This window comes from Tenrec ecaudatus, chromosome 18 (genome assembly GCF_050624435.1).
Source record: "Tenrec ecaudatus isolate mTenEca1 chromosome 18, mTenEca1.hap1, whole genome shotgun sequence".
Lineage (NCBI taxonomy): Eukaryota > Metazoa > Chordata > Mammalia > Afrosoricida > Tenrecidae > Tenrec > Tenrec ecaudatus.
This window is the reverse complement of record NC_134547.1, coordinates 46,273,927-46,294,940: the sequence shown is the minus strand read 5'-3', so window position 1 is coordinate 46,294,940 and position 21,014 is coordinate 46,273,927. Positions and strand designations below refer to the sequence as shown.

Genomic DNA, 21,014 nt, shown 5'->3' with positions numbered 1-21,014 from the left:
GATTTATTGCATCCTTGTCTCAATGTGGTATAGCTACAAATGGAGGCTCTTCTCCTTTTTCCCTTCTTGAAAACATAGAATATTTTAATATTTCAACTCAGGACTTGAATTTTTCTTTAGCTCTTTAAGGCTTCCCTTTTTAGCCCTCTAAATCCAGTTCTTTGCATATTTCATTACATTTTACTTTGTCTTCTCAAACTTCCTTTAGAAATTGTCTCTCAGCTCTGACTTCATTTCTTTCATTTGCCTTAGCTACTCTATGATCAAGATCAAGTTTCAGAATCTCTTCCACATCTACTTTGATCTTTTCTTTCTTTCCTGTCTCTTTAACGGCCCTTTTGCTTTCTTCATGTATGATGTCCTTGATGTCCTCCTATAGGTCATCAGGCTTTCTTTCATGGGGTTTCAAATACAGCAAATCTATTCTTGAGATGTTCTCAACATTCTTGGCTCTTGTTTGAATTTTCTTCAACTTCAACTTCTAGATTAGCAGTTCCACAGTCTGTTCCATGGTCAGTGGCTGGCCTCTTGTTCGCTGCTGATGTTGAGCTTTTCTGTCGTCTCTTCTCACAGATGTGGTCAGTTTGATTCCTGTGTAATCCACCTGACAAATTCCACGTGTCTAGTATTTGTTTTAAAAAGCATTTGCAATGAAGTAATTGGTTTTGAAAAATTCTACCAGGCAATCTCCAGCCCACTTTCTATCATCAAGGGCATATTTTCCAACTGTTGCTCCTTTCTGTTTCCAATTATTACATTCTAATAATCATTAATTATCATTGCACCTTGATTGCATATTTGATCAATTTTAGACTGAAGATGTTGGCAAAATTGACCCAGTGTTTTTCATCATGAGTTTGAGTGGTTGGTGTGTACATTTGAATAATAGTTGTATTGACTGGGTTTCTTTGCATGCAGATAGATATTATCCTATCACAGACAGCCTTATACTTCAGGGGAATAGGGAACTAAGCCACTCAAGGGGAGGGTATTGTTTATATAGGGACCAGACTTCAACCTGGTGCACCAAGATGTGAATGCAACACCCTGGCATGAAGCAGGGAACCAACAGAGAAGTTTGTGAGGCCGCCCTCAATCCCAACTATGTGGGCTCCCCACACCCCTCCAGAAGAATGCACTTCAGAAGACAGCACTGAAGCTGCAGCTCAGGTAGAGGGGTGCTTCTGATCAGAAGGAAATGAAGAGGGAAGGAGAGAATGTGGAATAAAACCGTGGCCCAGCAAGTCCCAAAGTCCATATTCCAGCTTAGAGCGGTCAATGCACAGAGAGTACTGTAGGACCGGCCTCACCACAAGACATGACGTCCCTCACTGACCCATAGCGCTACGGGGGACAACACTGAAGCCACAGTGCAGGAAATGTGCCCAATCTGACCCCACCACACCAGGGCGAAACACTAAATATGTGCAACAGAGCAGCAAGGGGAGCAAAGCAATGAAGTCCCTGCGGAATTCCAAAAATAGACTTTGGAGCCAGGGCATGGCACCCCATCAGATTTGCCTGGAAAACACTCTTAAAGGATCAATAGCCAGACCTGGAACTATTTATAGGCTTTTCTTTTTCTGCTGTTGGTTTTTCTTATTGTTGTTGTTTTGTTTATTTTTTATTGCTATGGTTTGTTTTGCCTTATTTTTGTGTTTACTATTGTCTCTGCATGTCCATCTTGACAAGAGAGGTGGGATAAACAATCCCCACGAGAAAATAACGGGGCGATGGTTTGGGGGGGTGGGCACAGGAGAGGGAGGGTGGGGGAAGGGGTGCCAACAAACCCAGGGACAAAGGAACACGATCTAAAATTGATGACAAGGAGGGCATAGTATGCCTTGGGGGGCTTGATCAAGGGCAATGTACCCAAGAGGAATTATTGAAATGCAAATGAAGGCCGAACATGATAGTGGGACAAGAGGAAAGTAAAAGGAAATAAAGGAAAGAACTAGGAGGCAAAGGCCATTTATAGAGGTCTAAACACAGGTATGTACATATGTAAATAAATTTGTATATAACATTAGGGAAATACATCTATGTACATCTATTTATTTGTTAAGTATTAAGGCAGCAGAGGGACATTGGGCTTCCACTCAGGTACTCCCTAAATGGGAGAACACTTTGTTTTTATAACCCAGCATTCTGGGATGGTCACCTTCCCTGATATGATCGCTGAAGACAAAATGGGTACATGGGCAAATATGGTGAAGAAAGCTGATGGTGCCTGGCTGTCAAAAGTTATAGCATCAGTAGTCTTAAGGGCTTAAAGATAAATGGGCAGCCAGCTAGCTGAGAAGCAACAAAGCCCACATGGAATAAGCACACCAGCCTGTGTGTTCATAAAGTGTTGGTGGAATCAGGTATCAGGCATCAAAGATCCAAAACCAAAAATCATATTGATGTGAATGAGGGGGAGGGCAGAGTGGAGACCCAAAACTCATCTGTAGTCAATTGGACATCCCCTTACAGGAGGGTCACAAGGAAGAGATGAGCCAGTCAGGGTTCAGTGTAGCACTGTTGAAGTGTTGAAGCGCACAACTTTCCTCTAGTTCTTTAATGCTTCTTCCCCCCACCTCCCCACACACACCCCCACTATCATGACCCCAATTCTACTTTACAAATCTGGCTAGACCAGAGCATGTACACTGGTACAGAGAAGAGCTGGAAACACAGGGAATCCAGGACAGATAAACCCCTCAGGACCAATAATGAGAGTAGTGATACCAGGAGGGGAAGGGGAAGGTAGGGGGAGAAAAGGGGAACTAATCACAATGATCAACATGTAACCCGCTCCCAGGACGATGAACAACAGAAAAGTGGGTGAAGGGAAACAGCAGTCAGTGTAAGACATGAAAAAAAATTATACATTATCAAGGGTTCATGAGGGAGGGAGGGTGGGGGCAGGAGGAAAAACATGAGGAGTTGATACCAAGGGCTCAAGTAGAAAGAAAAGCGTTTTGAAAATGATGACGGCAACATATGTATCAATGTGCTTGACACCGTGGATATATGTGTGGATTGTGATAAGAGCTGTTAGAACTGCCAATAAAATGATTAAAAAATATATCCTTTTGATGATGAATGTGATGACGTTCCTCTTGATTTGACAATCCTGGCATGGTAAACCATATGATTGTCTGATTCATGTTAGCATATCTAGCCCTAGTAAGTAAACAAATGCATGAATCCGGGAAGGCAGGATGTGGGCTCTTAGCTGCTCACATGGTCCACTCTCCTGTGTTCAGTGAGGGCATCTTGGTCATTGGTCCTTTCCTTTGATACTATCTGGCCTCTGTTGTCCATTCCTCATTCATTGACTTACATTGTTTGGTGGTGTCAACAATGTCTCTGTCACAGCCATTGGAAACCCTGGAGAATACAGTTCACCTCTGACCCCGGTGGGGTTGTCATGGGTCCAGACGAAGTTAGCAACTGTTTTGTCTTGTTTTAACCTTGTATCAGTCACTATGCCAAGTGCATGTGTCAAACTGAGGACCCCAGATAGATGCTGCCTGGTCCCGGAGGAGTTCACCGTTTCACCCTAATGGACTTCACTTTTTCCCCTCTCTTTCCATTTTGTTCCAAGTTCTTCTCTATTGTTTACATCCCAACATGTACCTCTAGAAACATCTGCGTCTGTAGGTGTCTTCTCTGAGCTCCAGTGCTCCATAAACTGTCAGATCGCTGCCTGCAGCCTCTGTTAAATTTATGGATTGGCAAAGCCATTTCATAAAACATGATTAATGATAATTAACATTTTAACTTCAGGCCGTTTAATGGCACCCGACAAAGGGGTCAAGTGAATCTCATGGGTGTCGTAAGTCAAATGCTACAGTTATGCGATGGGGCCCAGCAGTTGCCAGCGGTTTAGTGATGAGACGGTGTGAGAGAACGGCCAAGGAAGCTTCTCCACCCACGCAAGACCTGGGTCCCTGGGAAATGAGAGTGCGCTGTCGAGACAATAGCTGGTCGTGAAAAGAAACCCAATCCTGGAAGAGGGATGGGTCAGTTCCCATGGAGGAGAAACACACGTGTGGTGGCTGACCCCTTGGAGAATAACCCTTCATGTCCGAGTACCAGTGTCTGGGCAGTTGTTCTTGGCTGACATAGATGCAGACATTCCTTCCATCTTTAAACATGTCTCTGCCAACAGTGGGTGGCAGCAGACACGTTTTCTCAGTGAAGCACTTGTCCTCTCCCCATAAGAGTGTCTTCCGAACAGTGGCTTCTGAGAGGGGCATGCTGGGCCAGCTACATTCAAAGCCAAGAAGTCAGCTCAGAAGATTATGGTGTCCAGTTTGGGGGATTCTAACATGTCATCCTGGTGGATTGTCTCCAAGGACAGGGGATGATCTGGGGGCTTCCTTATGAAGAAGTTTTCAAAGAAAATGGAAACTGCGTTGGTGAGAAATAGGCCAGGGAATCTCCTGCCATCAGGGCCAGGTATTTGCTCATTGTTCGGGGATGTCACTGGGTAACCGAACCCTGCACCCTCCACCCCTCTTCCTGGCCCCTTCAGCCTCGCTTTTGTTCCCCAGACTCAAAGAACATTTTCAAGGCACTGATTGGAGAATGCCAATGTCTTGACGTGGTTGAATGGAAGAGCATAGATTTATTCAGGGAAAGATTCAAAGCTCACACATACTGAGTCGATCAGGACTCACAGAGTCCCTGTAGGACTGTCTCCTTTAAGTGTCCCAGGCTGTAAATCTTCATGGAAAGCTAAAGCCTCACCTTCCCTCAATGGGTACCTGGTTGGTGGCCAACTATGCTCCCAGGCCTCCTTTCAGGGAAAAGTTAGGAAGATGCAAACTCCGCCTTCAGAAACATGGAGATGGAGATGGAGGCTGTGCCAAGAAGCAGTAGCTTCACCTTTTGATAGTTTTCTTTCATAAAAAGGATTTTTTTTGTTTTTTTAAGATTCTGTATCAATGCTTCCTGGTGTACCCTTGCCGATCACAAGGTCTTTAGTCTAAGGTACTCCCAGATGGAATCAGACAGGCAGCATCTGGGGTTGGTAGCTGCACCTATGAGCGATGTGTTCCATTCATTGCAGATGTGGGCCTGCCCCTGACTGAGGCCCCTACTGCTCATTGATTTACTTATTCCTCGCTGTTGCCCCATGAGCGATGTTTGAGTTTTCTCTATGAAGAAGCTGAGCCTCAGAGAGATGAAGGTACTTTCCCATCACCCCCCCCCCCATTAGTAAATAACAGGACCAACATCTGTACCCAGCTGGATCTGCCTCCCGTGCCCACATTCATCATCAGGCTATCAAGCTGCTTCTCAACCCACCGAGTGTCTGCGGTGCTGGCCACAGAGGAAGGGAAAACAGACATTGTGGAGGGAAAGCAATTAAAAAAAATAGTGTCCCCTTCTCAATTATGTTTAAATGCCACAGGGAGCCGATGGACGGGAAAACACCCAGGAAAAACTAGTGCAGCTTCGATGAGGGTCTGCAGAGACCAAAAAAAATGCCCAAACTCCTTGCCATCGAGTCATTGCTGGCTCATAACGCCCCCCGGTGGGTTTCTGAGACTGTAACTGTCGATGGGAGTAGAAAGCCAGGCTTCCTTCCACAGAGCTGTTGGTGGTTTTGAACTGCTGACCATGAGGATCGCAGCCCAATCCATAACCGCCAGGGCTCCTAAGGCCCACGTGGTACAGGTGAAATGAAAGAAGACTAGAGTCGCCAAGCTCTGCGCTGTGCATAGCGGGCTACATAAACGGTGCTAGTGGGGCTGTTGGGGGCACAAAAGAGGATAATGAGGGGTCTCCCGTGTATTTTTAAAATTCCCCCCTGTTAGGGCGAGTAATAATCCTCCAGGTTGGCAGTTCCTGTGACCTTGCCTTGCGGGTCAATGTCAATAGCTGTTGTCACCAGTGGATGGGCCTCCCGTTTGGTACTTAGAGATTCTCTTGACGCGCTTAAAAGGCGTCATTAGTACCGAGTGGCTATTACGGCAGGCTTGCTGTTGGGAGCGATCATCTGAAGCAAATGCAGGGGAAACGTGTTGCGGGTTGAAGTCATTAGCGTTGGCCGCCGAAGGCCTGACCGTGGGCTGCTATGCCATCAATCATGATAAGGGGAAGTGTGAGCAATTCATAAATCTGTGTGGTGGAGTTTCTCCCTAAATGGACACCCAAGAGGGTGACCCTCATGTCTTCGCGCTAGGTAAGTGGACACGTGCAAGCAGTGACATTGACTTGGCATCATCAGCAAGGCCACAGGGCTATCAGCCGTGGGGATGGAGCAGGGGGGGAGGGGCCCCAGCAGGACTGAGATACAGAGCTAGGAAAAGCAGCCGGACCTCACATTTCATGAGGACCCGGGCCAGCCACAATTCTTCTGCTGTGTGTATATCAGCTGTTAGGTCCTCCCAATGGTACTGTCAGGTGGTTACATTGCTGTCGTTGAGGTAATGCCAACTCCTAGGGATTCTGTGGGACAGAACACAACTGCCCCTGTGGGTTACTGAGACTGCAACTCTTCATGGGAGGCGAAATCCTTCTCTTTTCCTGTGGAGAGGCTGGTGGTTTCCAAGTCCTGACCATGCAGTTGACCGTCCAATGTGTAACCCCTACACGACCATCGCTCCTTCCTTGTAAGGTACTCTTATTATTCCCATTTTAGAGCGGAGAAGACTGAGGCCCACACAGCGTATACCACTTGCCTAAGCTTACACAGCTACTAAGTGGCTGAACTGAAGACCCACACAGTCTGCTTTGAAAGGGGGACACTTCGCTGATTGTAAATGTTGGAGAATCAGCCCCTACGTACAACAGAATTAAATGCTTCCTGGTCCTGCACCAGAAGCCCTGGTTGGTGCAGTGGTTACTCACTGGGCTGCTAACTGCAAGGCCTGCAGTTCAAAACCACCAGCCACTCTGCAAGAGAAAGAGAAAGACAAGGCTTTCTGCTCCCAGTAAGAGCTGCAGTATCGAAAAGTCACAGGGGCGGTTCTACTCTGTCCTGCAGGGTTGCTCTGAGTCCGTGGCAGTGAGCCAGGTTTGGTTCGGCCCTGCATCATCCACATGATGGGTTGCAAATGGTTTTCATGGGCCGATTTCCAGAAGTCAGTGGCCAGTCCTTTCTTCCTTGTTCATCTTAGGCTGGCAGCTCCACTATTCAGCATCAATGTAGCGTGGCTGCCCAGGAAGGGCTCTGTCCGACCCTGGCGTCTCTGCATGGGCTCTGAACTCCCAGACCTACATTTAAACTTCGATTCTGCCACGTTTGGGATGTTGGACCTTGGGCAGGAAATGTCACTTCAGACTGGTTTCCTCATTTATAAAGTGCAGAGTTGTTATAAACATTAAATGCAATGCTATAAAGTGGCAGGCACTTAACAATGCTTGAATAAATGGGACCTCCTTGTTCTTCTGGATCAGGATATGTGATGGCCAGGGCATGGAGGAGGAACTCTGAGTGGAAAATAAGCGGTCCATTCCAACCAGAACCTCTGTAGCCAAGACCATGACCGGAAAGCGCCCTCTTTCTGTCAGCTGCTTCCTCGCTGGCCTTCTCCATTTCGGCTGCTTCATTAAAGTTCCGCGCCTTGCGGTGATCCAGAAAGCAAGGCTGAGACGTCTGTTCACATCGGTCTCTTTCTCTGTGATCCCATTCCAGGGAGGTGGCCATCAAGTCTCAGGTACTCCTCCCCATGAGTGCTATATTCAAATCCCCCTGCTCTAGAGTCTGGCACGGCTCTGACGCAGTACCGTAGAGTTGACATTCGGAGACTGCTAAAGATAGGTGACAAGAAGCCTTGCAAGGTCCACCCTTGCCCTGCAACCTACCTGCCGTCACGTGAGGAACCTCAAGCTGCCTCTAGAGAGTTTTGCAGGGCATGGAGCCAAGAAGCTCCTTGGAAAGGAATAGAGTTGCCCCATCTAATACCACGCGGAGCACAAAGAACTCATTCCCACTAAGCCCTGCCCAAATTATAATTCTTGGGAAAGACAAGTGATTGTGGGTGCTTGAGGCCTTCCTGCTGGGGGTGATTCTTCCAATGGGATATCTAAGCAGAACACCAGCAAACAGCTCTCAAGGCCCTTGACTTCAGCTAAGGGCTGCGTAGGCCCAGCGTCTGCTGTGTGTTGGAGCCGCTCACCATGACTCTTATGTTGTAGGCAGGCAGCATGGGCAGGGTGGGGGCGGGGGGAGCTGTCTGGATGCTGGCCTTGAGTGCCCAGGATTACATCCACCTTGGGGTAAAATGTAAATCTTAGACAGCATTTTACCATTGGGGGAAACGTGATTTGCACAGACTTAAGTCATATCCTTCTAGATTATCAGATTACTCTCTCTCCCTCTCTCCCGAAAATGCTGGAGCTGGCAAGAGAACTAGCCTGGCATCACGCACACGTATTCTCACCCTGAGTTCTATGTTGAAAATCGAGAGCTTGAAGAACATTGCCTGAGCCACACCACTGGAGGTTGGATTGGACCCGTCTGCGGTGCTACAGCTGGGAAACTTAAACCAAAACAGGTCCCCGGCTCTTTTTATGTGCTGCCAAGGTGGGGAACTGCTGCGCTAGACTCTTCACCATCCTCGCTGTCAGTCTTATGGTTCTAGGGATTTACGACTTTAAATAAAGCCACACTGGGATTTAGAAAGCGTCCCAGCCCATGAGGAAAGAGATCAGTCTCTGATAATCTCATAAATAATAAGCGTGCTTTACATTAATATAGATGAATTTGCCAAGGAGTAGAGAGCATGCCACTGGCGATGTAAGATGCCTCTAGTAACAACAACACGGGACCACAGACCCTAATGATTCCTGTTTCGTCATTGTGAGGTCCTTCTGATTACACTGGGGCTAAATATCAGCGGCACGCCAGTGGACTCCAGCTGGACGCACGGTGACCCCACCTGTGTTAGGGTAGCACTGGGCTCTGTGACTTTGCTCTTTTCCAAAGGGATCGCCAAGCATTTCTTCCGCAGTGCTTCTGGTGGGCTGGAAACGTCAACCTTTGTGCTAGCACAGCACAGCATGTGGATTGTTGGCACCGCCGTGGGGCAGGGGTCATGTCTCTCAAACTCTTGGCAAAATCATGGCGATGGTTTGGCACGGTCCAAAATGTGTCCAGTAAAGCAGGCTTAAATCTCCGTCTCCATGGCGGTCAGATGAGAAACCTTGAGGAGGAAGCTGGGTCTCCGAGACATTTGGCGACTTGCGGGAGGATTCAGTCCTACTCACGTTCAGCGAAGAGGTACATGTGAGCTGCTAGAGGTGAGTCCTCCGCAGTGGGTTTCCAAGACGGTAACTCTTGGCAGGAGTAGAAAGCCTCACATTGCCATAAGACTCCCCCCCCACCCCCCGCCCACCTCCATCCCCCATGTTAAGGCACCACCAGCCCTACAGGAGGGGAGTGGGGCGGGCGGATATGGAGGCGAGGAAAAACACTAGATCCTGGTGCAGGAGGCCGATCTCAGAAATTACATGGAGGAAGGATGGAATGTAAAGAAGGAAGGATTTTTCTCATGCCATAGCTGCCACCGTCTGTCAGGAGACGTTGCCGAAGGGAGATAATGCCACGCCTCCCTGGTGCGGACCTCTGTGTGTTGTTTGTGTGTGTGTGTGTGTGTGTGTTGGGAGAGGGGAAGACTTTGATTGTACATTGAGGCACAAAACCAGATGCTGTGGAATCCGCTGTGGCTCCTGAGGCCTTGACCCACCCAGAAGTGGGCCACAGAGTGTTTGTTGACTGTGATCTTCATAGAAGCAGGATGCCAGGCCTTTCTTCTGCAGTGCCACGGAGTGTATGCCAACTGCCAACATTTAAGTTAATCGCTGAGAGCAAACCAGCTGTGCCACCCGGGGGAATTTCTGAACAACAAAAAGAAAGCCAGGCACACCATCAATGGAGGGGATTCGGACTCACAGGGGTCTTACTTCGGGTTTCTGAGGCTGTATTTGATCTTTGTTTGAGCAAATACACTCATCTCTCTTCCTCAACTCCCTCCCCAGCAGAGCTGACCCTGCAGTGAGCAGTCAAACACTTAAACTGTCAGTGCCACCAGGACTCTCCCTAAGGGGACTCTCCACAGATGCTTCCTGCCTCGGTATGCTGCATCCTCGGCATGCATCTCAGGGAGACACCTCTGTCTCCTCAGCCCCCTCCACCCCTCCCAGTGACAAAACGCTTTCCAGTGTCAAGATAAAACAAGGGCATAAAGCAGAACAGGACCAGGAGAATGAAGGGGAATCCAGATGAAATGCTGGAGGAAATGTTTGCACCTGTCACTGAGATGCTGCTGACTCTGAGCCGAAGCCACATGCCCCCACTGTCTCCCCACAAGGCAGACTCAAGGTCTGGCTACTTAGGTTCCCCCACAGGCACTCAGGTTTGATGTCTCAGCTTTCCCCGGTGCTTGATCAAAGACAGATGCCCCCACATTTACACCAGTGTGTTTCTTTCATTATAGGCTGATTCCAAAGATGGCGAGCCGGAGCTACATTATTTACCACACAACGGCCTGGGTGGGCTCAGAGACCATGTCCTGGAGTAATGTGGGTGACAGGAAAGGTGGAGGCTGCTCCCACGAGGAGGTGAGAGTGGGTCCAAGTTGTTTCAGGTGGATTCGCCCATTGGCCATCCCCGAGAAGGAAGGCTGACAGCCTAGGCCCCCTGAGGTTGGAGGTAACAGATTCATAGACATCTAGTCTCCGAAACACAGAATTCTTATTAATGAAGGGGTACCCCCTCACTGCCAATGAGGCAACACTGACAGCGACCCCGTAGGACAGGGTAGAAGTGCTCTCTTGAGGTTCCGAGATGATAGCTGTTTATAAGAGCAGAACTCCCGTTTTTCTCCCAAGGATGGACTAGAAAAGGGTTTAAATAATTGACTACCCTAGCAGTAAAACTTAGTGGTTAAGACTCAGCCGCACTTGGAGTTTGACTTCTTGGTAGCTGGCTAACTGGCCTAGAGTTACTTAATCTCTCTGAGCCTCTGTTTTCTCACTCCCCGAATGGATGTGCTGGTAAAGAAGCAATGCTTCATAGAGGTTTGGGGTCATTTGCCACGAGTTGGAATCTACTGAACAGCGACTAACAATAGGCCTGTGTTGACCTGTAAGTGAGTGTATTTCTTTATTTTTTAAATCATTTTATTGGGGGTGCATACAGCTCTTATCACAATCCATACACACATCAGTTGTGTAAAGCACAATTTGTACATTTGTTGCCATCATTATTTTTAAAACAATTTCTTTCTACTTGAGACCTTGGCATTGGCTCCTCATTCCCCCCTCCTTCTCCCACCCTCCCTCCCTCATGAACCCTTGATAATTTATAAATTATTTTTTCATGACTTAAAATGAATGGTGTCTCCCTTCACCCACATTTCTGTTCCCCCTGGGAGGGGGTTATATGTAGATCATTGTGATCGGTTCCCCTTCTCTCCTCCCACTTCCCCTTACCTTCCTGGTATCGCTACTCTTACTATAGGTCCTGAGGGGTCGGTCCTGCATTCCCTATGTTTCCAGCTCTTATCTGTACCCATGTACATGCTCGGGTCTAGCCTGATTTGTAAGGTAGAATTGGGGTCATGATAATGGAGGAGGGAAGCATGAACAAACTAGAGAAATGTTGTATGTTTCATCGGTGCTATGCTGCACCCTTACTGGCTCATCTCTTCCTTACGACCCTTCTGTAAGGGGATGTCCAATTGTCTACAGATGGATTTTGGATAACAGACAGACAATGGGCTGCTACTCAAGCACTCCCTCAATGTAAGAACACTTTGTTCTAGTAACCTGGCATTCTGTGATGCTCAGCTTCCTGACATGGTCACTGAAGACAAAATGGGTTCATAGCAAATGTGTTGAAGAAAGCTGATGGTGTCCAGCTATCAAAAGATATAGCTTCTGGGGTCTTAAAGGCTTGAAGATAAACACATGGCCATCTAGCTGAGAAGCAACAAGCCCACGTTGAAGAAGCACACCAGCCTGTGTGTTGATGGGATAAGGTATCAGGCATCAAAGACCCAGAACAAAAAAATTAAAGCAATTGTGAATGAAGAGGAGTGAATGGATTTCAAGGACATAGCAATGCATCTGACACTTGGAGATGCTCCAGGAATTCTTACTACTATTTCTGGGGTCCTGGCATCTCAGGTGGGCTGGTGACTCCCAGCAGGAGAGGAATCAGTGTTGGAAGATGGCACCGGATATAGGATGGCTTCCATGTCCCAGCTTCCCTTCTCCCTTTCCCTGTTCCAGAAGCCCAGCCCTTGGAGCCTTCCCAGCCAAAGGCCTGGACACTTTGCCGACTGAGGAGGTTCTGATGTCCAACTCCTCTAGACTGCAAACCTGAGCCCATCAATGCTCTGCTTTTTCTGATAAGCACTTCGAGAGCTTCCAGTTTAGCTGTCTGGGCACCAGCAGGCTAGGCTGAGGAGAGCAAGTGTGGAACCTCCCTCCCTGTGCTCTGGTTTTTAATCAAAACAGTGTTCAAAGGATGATTTGGGGAGATTACATTGGGAGATTTGCACAAGGCTGTCCGTGGGGGCCGAGGTGGGGGTACAGATTGCTGCTGGGGGTTTGGGACTGGGATCATTGCAGGCTCAGGCTTGCCATTCTCAGGCACAGTCCCCTGTGCCCTTGGAGGGCCCTTGGAGGGCACTGTCAGACATAGAAACAGAGCATCGGTGAGAGAACTAGATCATCCCTAACTTGTTTTACTGGGGTAACTAAGGCCAGAGAGGGCCAGGGCCTGCTGGGGACAGAGATGGAAGTGAGATGGGATAGGAAGGCAGTCTCTGCATCCCTGGAGACACTTTTCAGCAAGTCCCCACTCTGTGCTGCTTCCAGACCTGAGGACTAACCCAGGTTGTGGGTTGCCCTTTGGGCTGGGAAAGATGGAGGAAAAGTTGGGTTTCATCCCGCAGCTCCAGAGACCAGCTCTGGAGGCCTTGGGTGGCCAGATGGGTAGACCAGGGGTCCCCTCCTAAGGTGTACTGTTCCTATTGGAGGTTGACAGGCCAGTGTGGTGGGACCAGACCAGGGAAGTGAGACCATCAATCTGCCTCCCCTGACTGTCTTGCTTCCTAATCCCTGTCCAGCAATGCGATCATGGGTGTCGCTGGGCCCCTTTTCTTCCTTGGGCTCAGTTTTCTACCTGGACCCACTGGGAACTCCTTTCTGACTTCTGGCTGGATTCTCTGAACAGCACCCAAAATGGGAGCCCTAGAAAGTCTGCCTAAGCAGCCTCTGGAGGGGTCTACTTAGCCCCCAGAAGGGGGTGGAGTTGAGGGCGCCTTGAAAGAAACCTCCAGCTAATGCTCTTTATTACAAGCGTTAATCCTGCAAAGCCGACTGGAAATAATGTTTATCTTTTCACAGTTTAATTTCCCAGACCCTAAGCCTGGGATCAGCCAGGGCTACCTGAGGGTCTCCTGGGAGGGTAGGGGTGGGACCAGCTGTTACCCAGAGGAAGAGAAGGAGGGGAACACACACGGAGGAGGAGGGTGGACCCCAATGAGATCCTGGGGTCCTTCTGGACCACAGAGTCCAGGTGACCCTGGGCCAGTCCCGGGCCCTCCCACCTGGCCCTTTTCCTCATCTGAGACACCTGTGTGGTTTTGTAATTCACTATCTCTAAAGACCTTCAGGGAAGGACCCCTGGTGGTGCAGGGGTTAAGTGCTCCATGGCACCTCCAAAGGTCATCAAGTCAAGCCTTTTGGAAACCTCCAGTCCATAGGTCTCTATCAGTCAGAATCCACTTGACTCAACGGGTTTGTTTCTGATTTTGTTTTAAAAACCCCTTCACATTCAGATATTCTAAGGACAGAAAGATAGGTTTTCCAATCCCTCCAGCCGCACACTACCCTCCTTCATCTACCCTTATCCTCTTACCCCACGCAGGCCTTAAGGCTCTTAAATTGTCCTGAGCAAGAGGATCCTTCCGCCCCAGACAGGGCTGTAAGGCATCACCCCTCAAGCTGGCCAAGGAGGTGAGGCTCCCCAGGAATCCCATCTGGCCTCTGGCAGCACTGGCAGCTCCCCTCTTCACCCCACCCTACCCAGCCCCCTCCCTTTTGGCAGAGGGCAACAAACCAAGCCCCTGGACTCTAACTCTGAAAGGGCAGGCTCCTCCGCAGGGAAATCTTTAACTTTCAACACCTAGCATCCCGGCTCCCTCCCGCTGCTGCTTCTCCCCACCCCCACCCAGGGGTAAAAAAAAAACAAAACACCCCTTGCCAACCTCTTTAGGTATGTACCGGAAGTGCTTGATTAAACACAAAGACTATTGAGTCTCCCAAAGCCTCTGGGCGACACAGCAAGCTAACCACTTGACGTTAGACATCTCGTCCGAAGTGAGGGACCAGTCCGCAGTGAGGGACACAGTGGCTCCAGCAGATGCCAAGAGATGGCCAAAATCATCTCCTTCGAGCACACCTCCCCCAATAAAATAAATGCAAACCGAGTACAAACCCAGAAATCATGTGGTTTTCAGACAGACAGATGTCCTCCCTAGAGCTGCACCACCCCCACCTCTGCAGCCCTGGAGCCAGCCGGTATCCCCCCTGGTCAGACTGGTGGCTTACCCTGCCTCCGAGCAGCTCAAGTGCAGCGCTTCCTGGCAGCTACTAGAAGGGACCTTGGTCTACAACCTTCCAAGCCCAGTTCCCCGAAACCTGGACCATATTCCACTTGGCACAGATAGGCCACACCGCGCGCGTTCCATTCTGATCACTTTTAAAGACACAAGGGTGGAGGGAAGAAGACACAAGCGGTCTTAGGGAACCTGGACAATCACAAGCAGTGAAGTTGGTGAGGGAGTGCGGGAAGCCAGCAGGGCGAAGGGCAGGGCAGAGGAAGAGCAGGCAGAAGCGCCTCCAGGTTCGGATTCGCAGGGAGGGAGGAAGGAGAGGGAGGGAGCCTTAGTTTGGTCTGCCCCACTCTGGCCTTTCCCAATCTCCCAACACTTGTGGGATCTGAGAAGGGGCAAGCCTGCCGCTACCCCTGCTGGGAGGGTCTGTGTGTTGGTCTTTTAGACAAGGTGAGATTCCGTGTCCTTGGGCTCCTCTTGCAGCTTCTTGGCATTGAGATGATGAGTCTGAGAAGCGGGTTCAAGTCTTAGAGTCTTCTGTGAGTGGCAGCCATTGCGCTAGCCTGCTGAGAGAGGAAAAGATTGATTAGAATCGAAAGGCTTCTTCTTGGTGAAGAACTCAGGAATTTAGGAACTCAGAGGTCAGCCTGGCCCCTTTTCGGAAGGGAAGCGAAGGTCTAGAGGCAATTTCCTCACCAGAGAGAACATTTGGACGCCATTATGTGTAAATTCAAAAACAGTGTAACCCAATTTTCTAAACTGGCAGTTAATCCGGAGAGAAGTTACTACCAAGGGCAGGATCTGACCTTGACTGCTGGCGGATGCTTGGGGGATGTCCTTGGGTTTGGAGGTAGATGCAATGACTTTTCTCTAGGACCTAGTAGCAAAGGGAAAGCCAGCTAGGGGCTGGGGCACCCTGACACTCACCCCTCTTTGATGTGAGTCCTTGGGGAGAAGTGCTCTAGGGCAACTTGGGGGTGGGGGGAGGGGAACAGCACCAAGCCCAGAGAACTGGTGCAAGGAGCCTGTCTACCTTCTGAATTTTAGTGGACTTGGATGTGAAGTGGACTTAAACCCGGAGTGCCTGGTCCCTCCATTCACACTTCGCAGGCAGTCCTGGGCCTGACCTGACCTAACAAACTCTTGGGATGAACCAGGTGTCTATGAAGAGCAGGCTGGGACACAGGCATCTGGACGGCAGGGCGGTGTCCTTCTTACTTATGGATCACGTTGTTCTTTCGAGGGCAATGGACCTTTGATCTCTACTTTGGCTTTAAAAAGAGTGCTGAGGAGCAATCCGCTATTGGTAGGACCAAAGTGGCTGTGTGTGTGTGTGTGTGTGTGTGTGTGTGTGTGTGTGTGTGTGTGTGCAGGGAAGTAGAAGTGGCTTTTGGGCAGCACGGTTGGGAGCCCACTACCTTCTGCTCCAGACGGGTACCGGCACTGTGGCCCAGGCTCCCTCTGCAGCGGGCAGGGCGCACAGCCCAGCGCCAGCTCCCGCAGGGCAAACGTGGCCTTTCCAAGGACTTTGGCTATGCGCGGAGACTCTTCGCAAGCAGAGTCACTGGGGATTACAAGTCGCCCTTCTGCGCCTGGGGGCTGTCCTGGAATCAAGTGGCACTCAGGACTTCGTGGCTTGGGCCGGGTTGGGAGTGCACCTTCCACAGCGTTGGCCGCAGCAGTGTGCGCCAGCGACCAGATTCGAGGTTTCTCGCTGCACGCGTATTGCATGGTCAGCATAGGCCCTCCGGGTTCCATCCCCAGAAAGTCCACCTCGCCTGGCCCTGGAGGCTCACTGAAGGCGAAGCGGGGCGCCAGCAGACCGCACTCCCTGCGCTCCAGCCTCCGCTCGAGAAGGGCTGAGCAGGGCTCCAGGGATCCTTTGCGGTCTGCAACTCTAGCCACTGCTTCCTCTTCCTCAGCCTCCTCCTCTTCCTCCTCTTCCTCCAGGTCTTCCAGGTCACTCAGCCGGAGCACCTGAGCCTCCAGAGGAGCAGTAACATCTGCAGGAAATCAGGAACCAGTGAGAAAAGCCCCAGGCCCCAAGGGAAATCTGCTGGAGTGCCCAGGGCACTGAGAAGCTTTTAGCGAGATGCCAGCAGCTTGCCAGGGAATTAGGGCGAAACTCACCAGGTCTGCCAGGCCAGCCCAGATGAGCGCTCCAGGGGAAAGAATTCCTGCCCTTTGCTCACTTCCACCCTTCCCACTGGCTGACTTCCCATGCCTGGGATGCCCCAGACCCTCCTCTTAGATCTCTCTTTCTCTCCATAGTTAAACAAACAAACCAAAGATGTGGAGAACTTGGAACCCTCATATATTGCTGGTGGGGTTGTGGAATTGTGCAGCCACTATGGAGCGTAGAATGACGCTTCCTTAAACAAATATGAACAGAAACACCCAGGATCCAGCAACACCTCTGTTCTGTATAGACCCCAGGTTCAAGAACAAAACACAAACTGATACATGCGCCTGCGGTTTTTCTGGTAGCCATCCACCAGAGCCCAAAGCTGGGAACAATCAATCTGGGCAATTAAACTCCTGTGCCGGCACACAGCAGAGTACTATGCATCCCTGAAAAATGATGCGATGGAATTGCATCATTTCATTGGCGAATTTGGAAGAACATTTTGCTCTGTAAGTTAGTCAATCTCATAAAGACAAACACTGTTCTAAAAGGGAAAAAAATCAAGAGAAATGATTTTCACAGCAAAAGTAGCAGACTGATGGGATGGAAAGAAAGACTAACATAAAGTGGTTAAGGAGTCGGAGCACCCAAAGGTGCCTGGAGCTGTATAATTGAATTCAGCACCTATTTAGTGAGTGCCAACCGGGTACCAGCCATCATTAAGGCAAAGGGGCTTTGGTATTTGAGACCCCAGCAGTGTAGCTGACATTCTGAAAGGGTTAGTCCTTCTCTGTCATGACCATGGGGCAGAACGACCTAGACAAGGGCCTTTGGGAGATTAAGTCTCACACTGAAAAGAGGCCAGGTTGGTTGCAGCTTTCAGGCACAGTCCAAGGCCCTAGGGTATGCAGGGAATGTGAACACTGAGGTGAACAGTAAATAAGCAAACAGCAAAATCCATTGCCATCCAGGGAGTTCTGACTCCTAGTGACCTTGTAGGACAAGGTAAAACTGCCCCCACTGAATTTCCTAGGACTATAAATCTTCGCTGAAGCAGACTGCTACTTTTCTCCCCAAGTGACTGGTGAGTTTGAACCTCTGACCTTTGGGTTAGCAGCACAGAGCTTTAGCCCCTCTGCTAGTCCAGAGGATGGCTGTGAAAGAACAATCCAGCGCGCGCGCACGCACACACACACACACACACACACGGTAAGTGGTACTGCCTTCAGTACCTTTAGTGTCCTGGCTACAGCTGCTGTTCAGTAATGGCTCCACTCCGCCTTCAGCCTTCCTCTCCTCCCCACCTTTGTTCTTGGGTGCCCAAGTCATCTTGTTCTCCTTCTTGAGGCGCCGGCGTGCGTTGGCGAACCAGGTGGACACCTGGGTGAGGGTCATCTTGGTGATGATGGCCAGCATGATCTTCTCGCCCTTGGTCGGGTAGGGGTTCTTGCGGTGCTCGTTCAGCCAGGCCTTGAGGGTGCTTGTGGTTTCCCGGGTGGCATTCTTCCGGCGCCCAGCACCACCCAACTCCATGGAGCCATAACTGGGGGGGAAATCCAACTCACAGTCCTGAGGCTGGGAACTCAGGTCTACAGGCAGGCAGGAGACAGTCTAGCCCTGGAAATGTGGCCCACCCACCTTGGCCATGGAGGATGGGGGAGGGGGGACTCATAGTACTAACCACTAAAGCTTCCCACAGCTTACCGGTCATATTGGTATTGCCCCAGAGTGGGCTCATAGGAATAGTAGGCTCCTGGTTGTGCCAGGCTGGATGTGAAGCTCCCTGAAGCCTCCTTAAATTCATACTGTGGATTCTAGCGAAGGAGAAAAAGAGAATTTCCCGTTACATGTGGAGAGATGGTGAAGGAGAGAAGCTGCTGGGGGTGGGGGGGTGGATCCTGATATCTAGTCTGGTTTAAATCCCAGTACCAGTGCACACATTGGGTGATCTTGCTTAGGTGTTTTACCACACAGTGCCTCCGTTTCCCCATTCAAAATAAGTGGGAGAGTAACAGTACCTATAAGTTGTTGAAAGAGCCCCGGTAGCAGGGGGTTAAGTGTGAAGCTGCAGACCCAAAGGAGGGCAGTGGACCACCAACAGGTCCACAGGAGGAGAATATGGCACTTTGCTTCCTTTAAAATGGATAGTCTCAGAAACCCGGTGAACTGCGCTCATCTGTCCTTTCAGCCGCTATCCCCAGCGCCTGGGGCTTCAGGGTTTTGTTTGGTGTGTATGTTGTTGCCTGTGGCCACTGCCAGGGGGTTGGCAGAATCCTGGGGTCAGCAGCGCTGGATAAGTAGCACCTTCATGTTAGCGGTGGCATCCTGGTGCCTCTTCTTGTTACTATGTTGTCCCTTCTCTCCTTTGTAACCTTGTACCCAACCGCTCTGCACCTGGATCTCGCATCTGTAAACTGAATGGTGACACCTGCCTGCCCCACCTGGCAGAGTTAACTGTAGCTAATGGAAGTGCAGTTTCTAAGCAGCCTGAACGTGTTGTCAAATGTCCTTCCCCTTTCAATACAACCCCCACTATTGCCCTTCTGATTTCTCCAGAGCAGTGTGTCCCTCCATGATGTCCCCTGTATATGTCACTGGGTTTCCCACCCCCTCAGTTGCTCCAGCCAGCAGACCTAGCCCCCACCCCCTACTCACCAGCGCCCCATACAGTGTGGAAGGCTCTGGGCCATAGGGCAGGTAGCCCGGGTAGCTCTGAGCGGCGGCTGCCGCTGCATAGGGGGCTCCGTAGATCCCCAGCGCCGCGCCAAGCTCCTGCCTCGCACTGCCCAGGAGCCGGCTGTTGTAGGAGGCGCAGCAGAGAGCCGCCGCCGCCGGTGTGGAACCTGAGGCCACTTCGGAAACGGAGCGCGGGGCGGACTCGCAGCAAGTGGCGCTGGGACTGGCGGACACCAGGAACTAAAGAGTAAGAGATGGAACAGATGCAAACGCGGAGCTCAGAGACCCGCGCCTCAGGGCTGTCCCAAACCAGCAGCGGGGATGGAACAGCTGAATCGCCTTTTGCTTCCATGGGAGCTGTCAGGATTCCCTGGGCATTCAGCTGGGCGCTTGGGCTGGAAGACACACTTGATCCCAATTGCTCCTCTAGACGCGTCTATACTAAGCTTGGGGGTAGGGGAGGGTAGTCCCTGGTGGGATGTTGAGGAGGTTCTAAAACCCGAATAAATTCCAGATTCCAACCCCCACCCCACCCGGGCAGTTTCTGGACCCCCAGGTTCCTAGAGGACAGAGCTGGGAGTTGGCCTTGCATGCCCTCACGCCGACTCCAGTTTTATCGATAGAGAATCCCAGACCAGAGCGTGGACCGGACTGGTCCCAAACCACACAGCAGGTCACAGGTGGCGCTGCGACCAGATCCCGTGAACACATACCTCTACCTGGACAGAGACGGAAGAACAGGGTCGGGCGATGACACCCTGGTTTAGAACGTGGAGGTCACCCCGCGAGGCAGAGCGCTTGCTTGGTCTGGGCGTGGAAAGGTGGGGACACAGGGCAGAGGCCAAAAGGTGATAACAAATGGTAGGACAGAGAGCTCTCTGAGCTGGAAGTTTTCTGCCCACTCTCCCGGACACCTGTGCAAAAGGGACCTGGCCTGGAAGACCATTGAGCTGCTGTCTGCCTCCCTAGGCGCCGGGCAGGACAGGGCGCCTACATTCCGGTCACTACACGATTTTCAGGCATGCACCAGGAGTGGAACGTTCGTTCTGTCAAGACTTGGAGGTATCAGAGGGGACCTTGTGGTCCCTGCTCCCTCTAGGTGCCTGGAAACACGTGTTCTCTGGCACTCAGGGCAGCGTATTGGGCACCCTTTTGACCTAGTTTGTCTCCCACCCCCCACCCCCATGGAAGCGGCTCTTACCTGGGAAGTGCCACTGTACGGGTGTCCGAAATGTGGGAAGGACATGGTGGCAGTCACTGGCCCGCCTCCCTCTGCCCCTGGAAGTGCCCAGCCGTGCAGCGCCTGACTTCCTTACTCTGCCGCTGGTACCACGCGCAGATCTTCTGCCTGCTTGGCGCAGCTGGAGGCTCAGCCTCGGGCAGCCCGGCTGCCAAGCCTTTTGCTCCGGAAGGCGCCCCTCTGGCCCGCGGGGTCGGGAAGGCAGAGGGGCCCATGGGTGGGCAGAGGAAGGGAAAGGATGCCGGTTCCCAAAGAAGCGCGGCGGCTTGGCGAGCTGCGGGCCTGCGCGGCGTCGCAGATGTCCCGGTCCAGGGCTGCCAGTGGCTCAATGTGACGTCATGGTAATCCTGGGTCTCCAGGCAGGACCCCTGGGCCCCGGGCCCTGGGCCACCAAGCTTGCCAA

The 21,014-nt window shown here is 50.9% G+C and overlaps 1 protein-coding gene across 1 annotated transcript in view; it reads right to left on the bottom strand.

The window, feature by feature from the left end:
• The window catches only part of IRX6 (iroquois homeobox 6), a 48,670-nt gene extending 28,053 nt beyond the window's left edge, over window positions 1–20,617 (bottom strand). The window contains exons 1-5 of the mRNA XM_075536699.1: window positions 20,573–20,617; window positions 19,351–19,611; window positions 18,400–18,509; window positions 17,928–18,238; window positions 15,989–16,573 (exon numbers count right to left, since the gene is read on the bottom strand). Coding sequence (XP_075392814.1) covers window positions 15,989–16,573; window positions 17,928–18,238; window positions 18,400–18,509; window positions 19,351–19,611; window positions 20,573–20,617 — 1,312 coding nt within the window. The remainder of the gene's footprint in view (window positions 1–15,988; window positions 16,574–17,927; window positions 18,239–18,399; window positions 18,510–19,350; window positions 19,612–20,572) is intronic.
• Window positions 20,618–21,014: the final 397 nt, after the last annotated feature.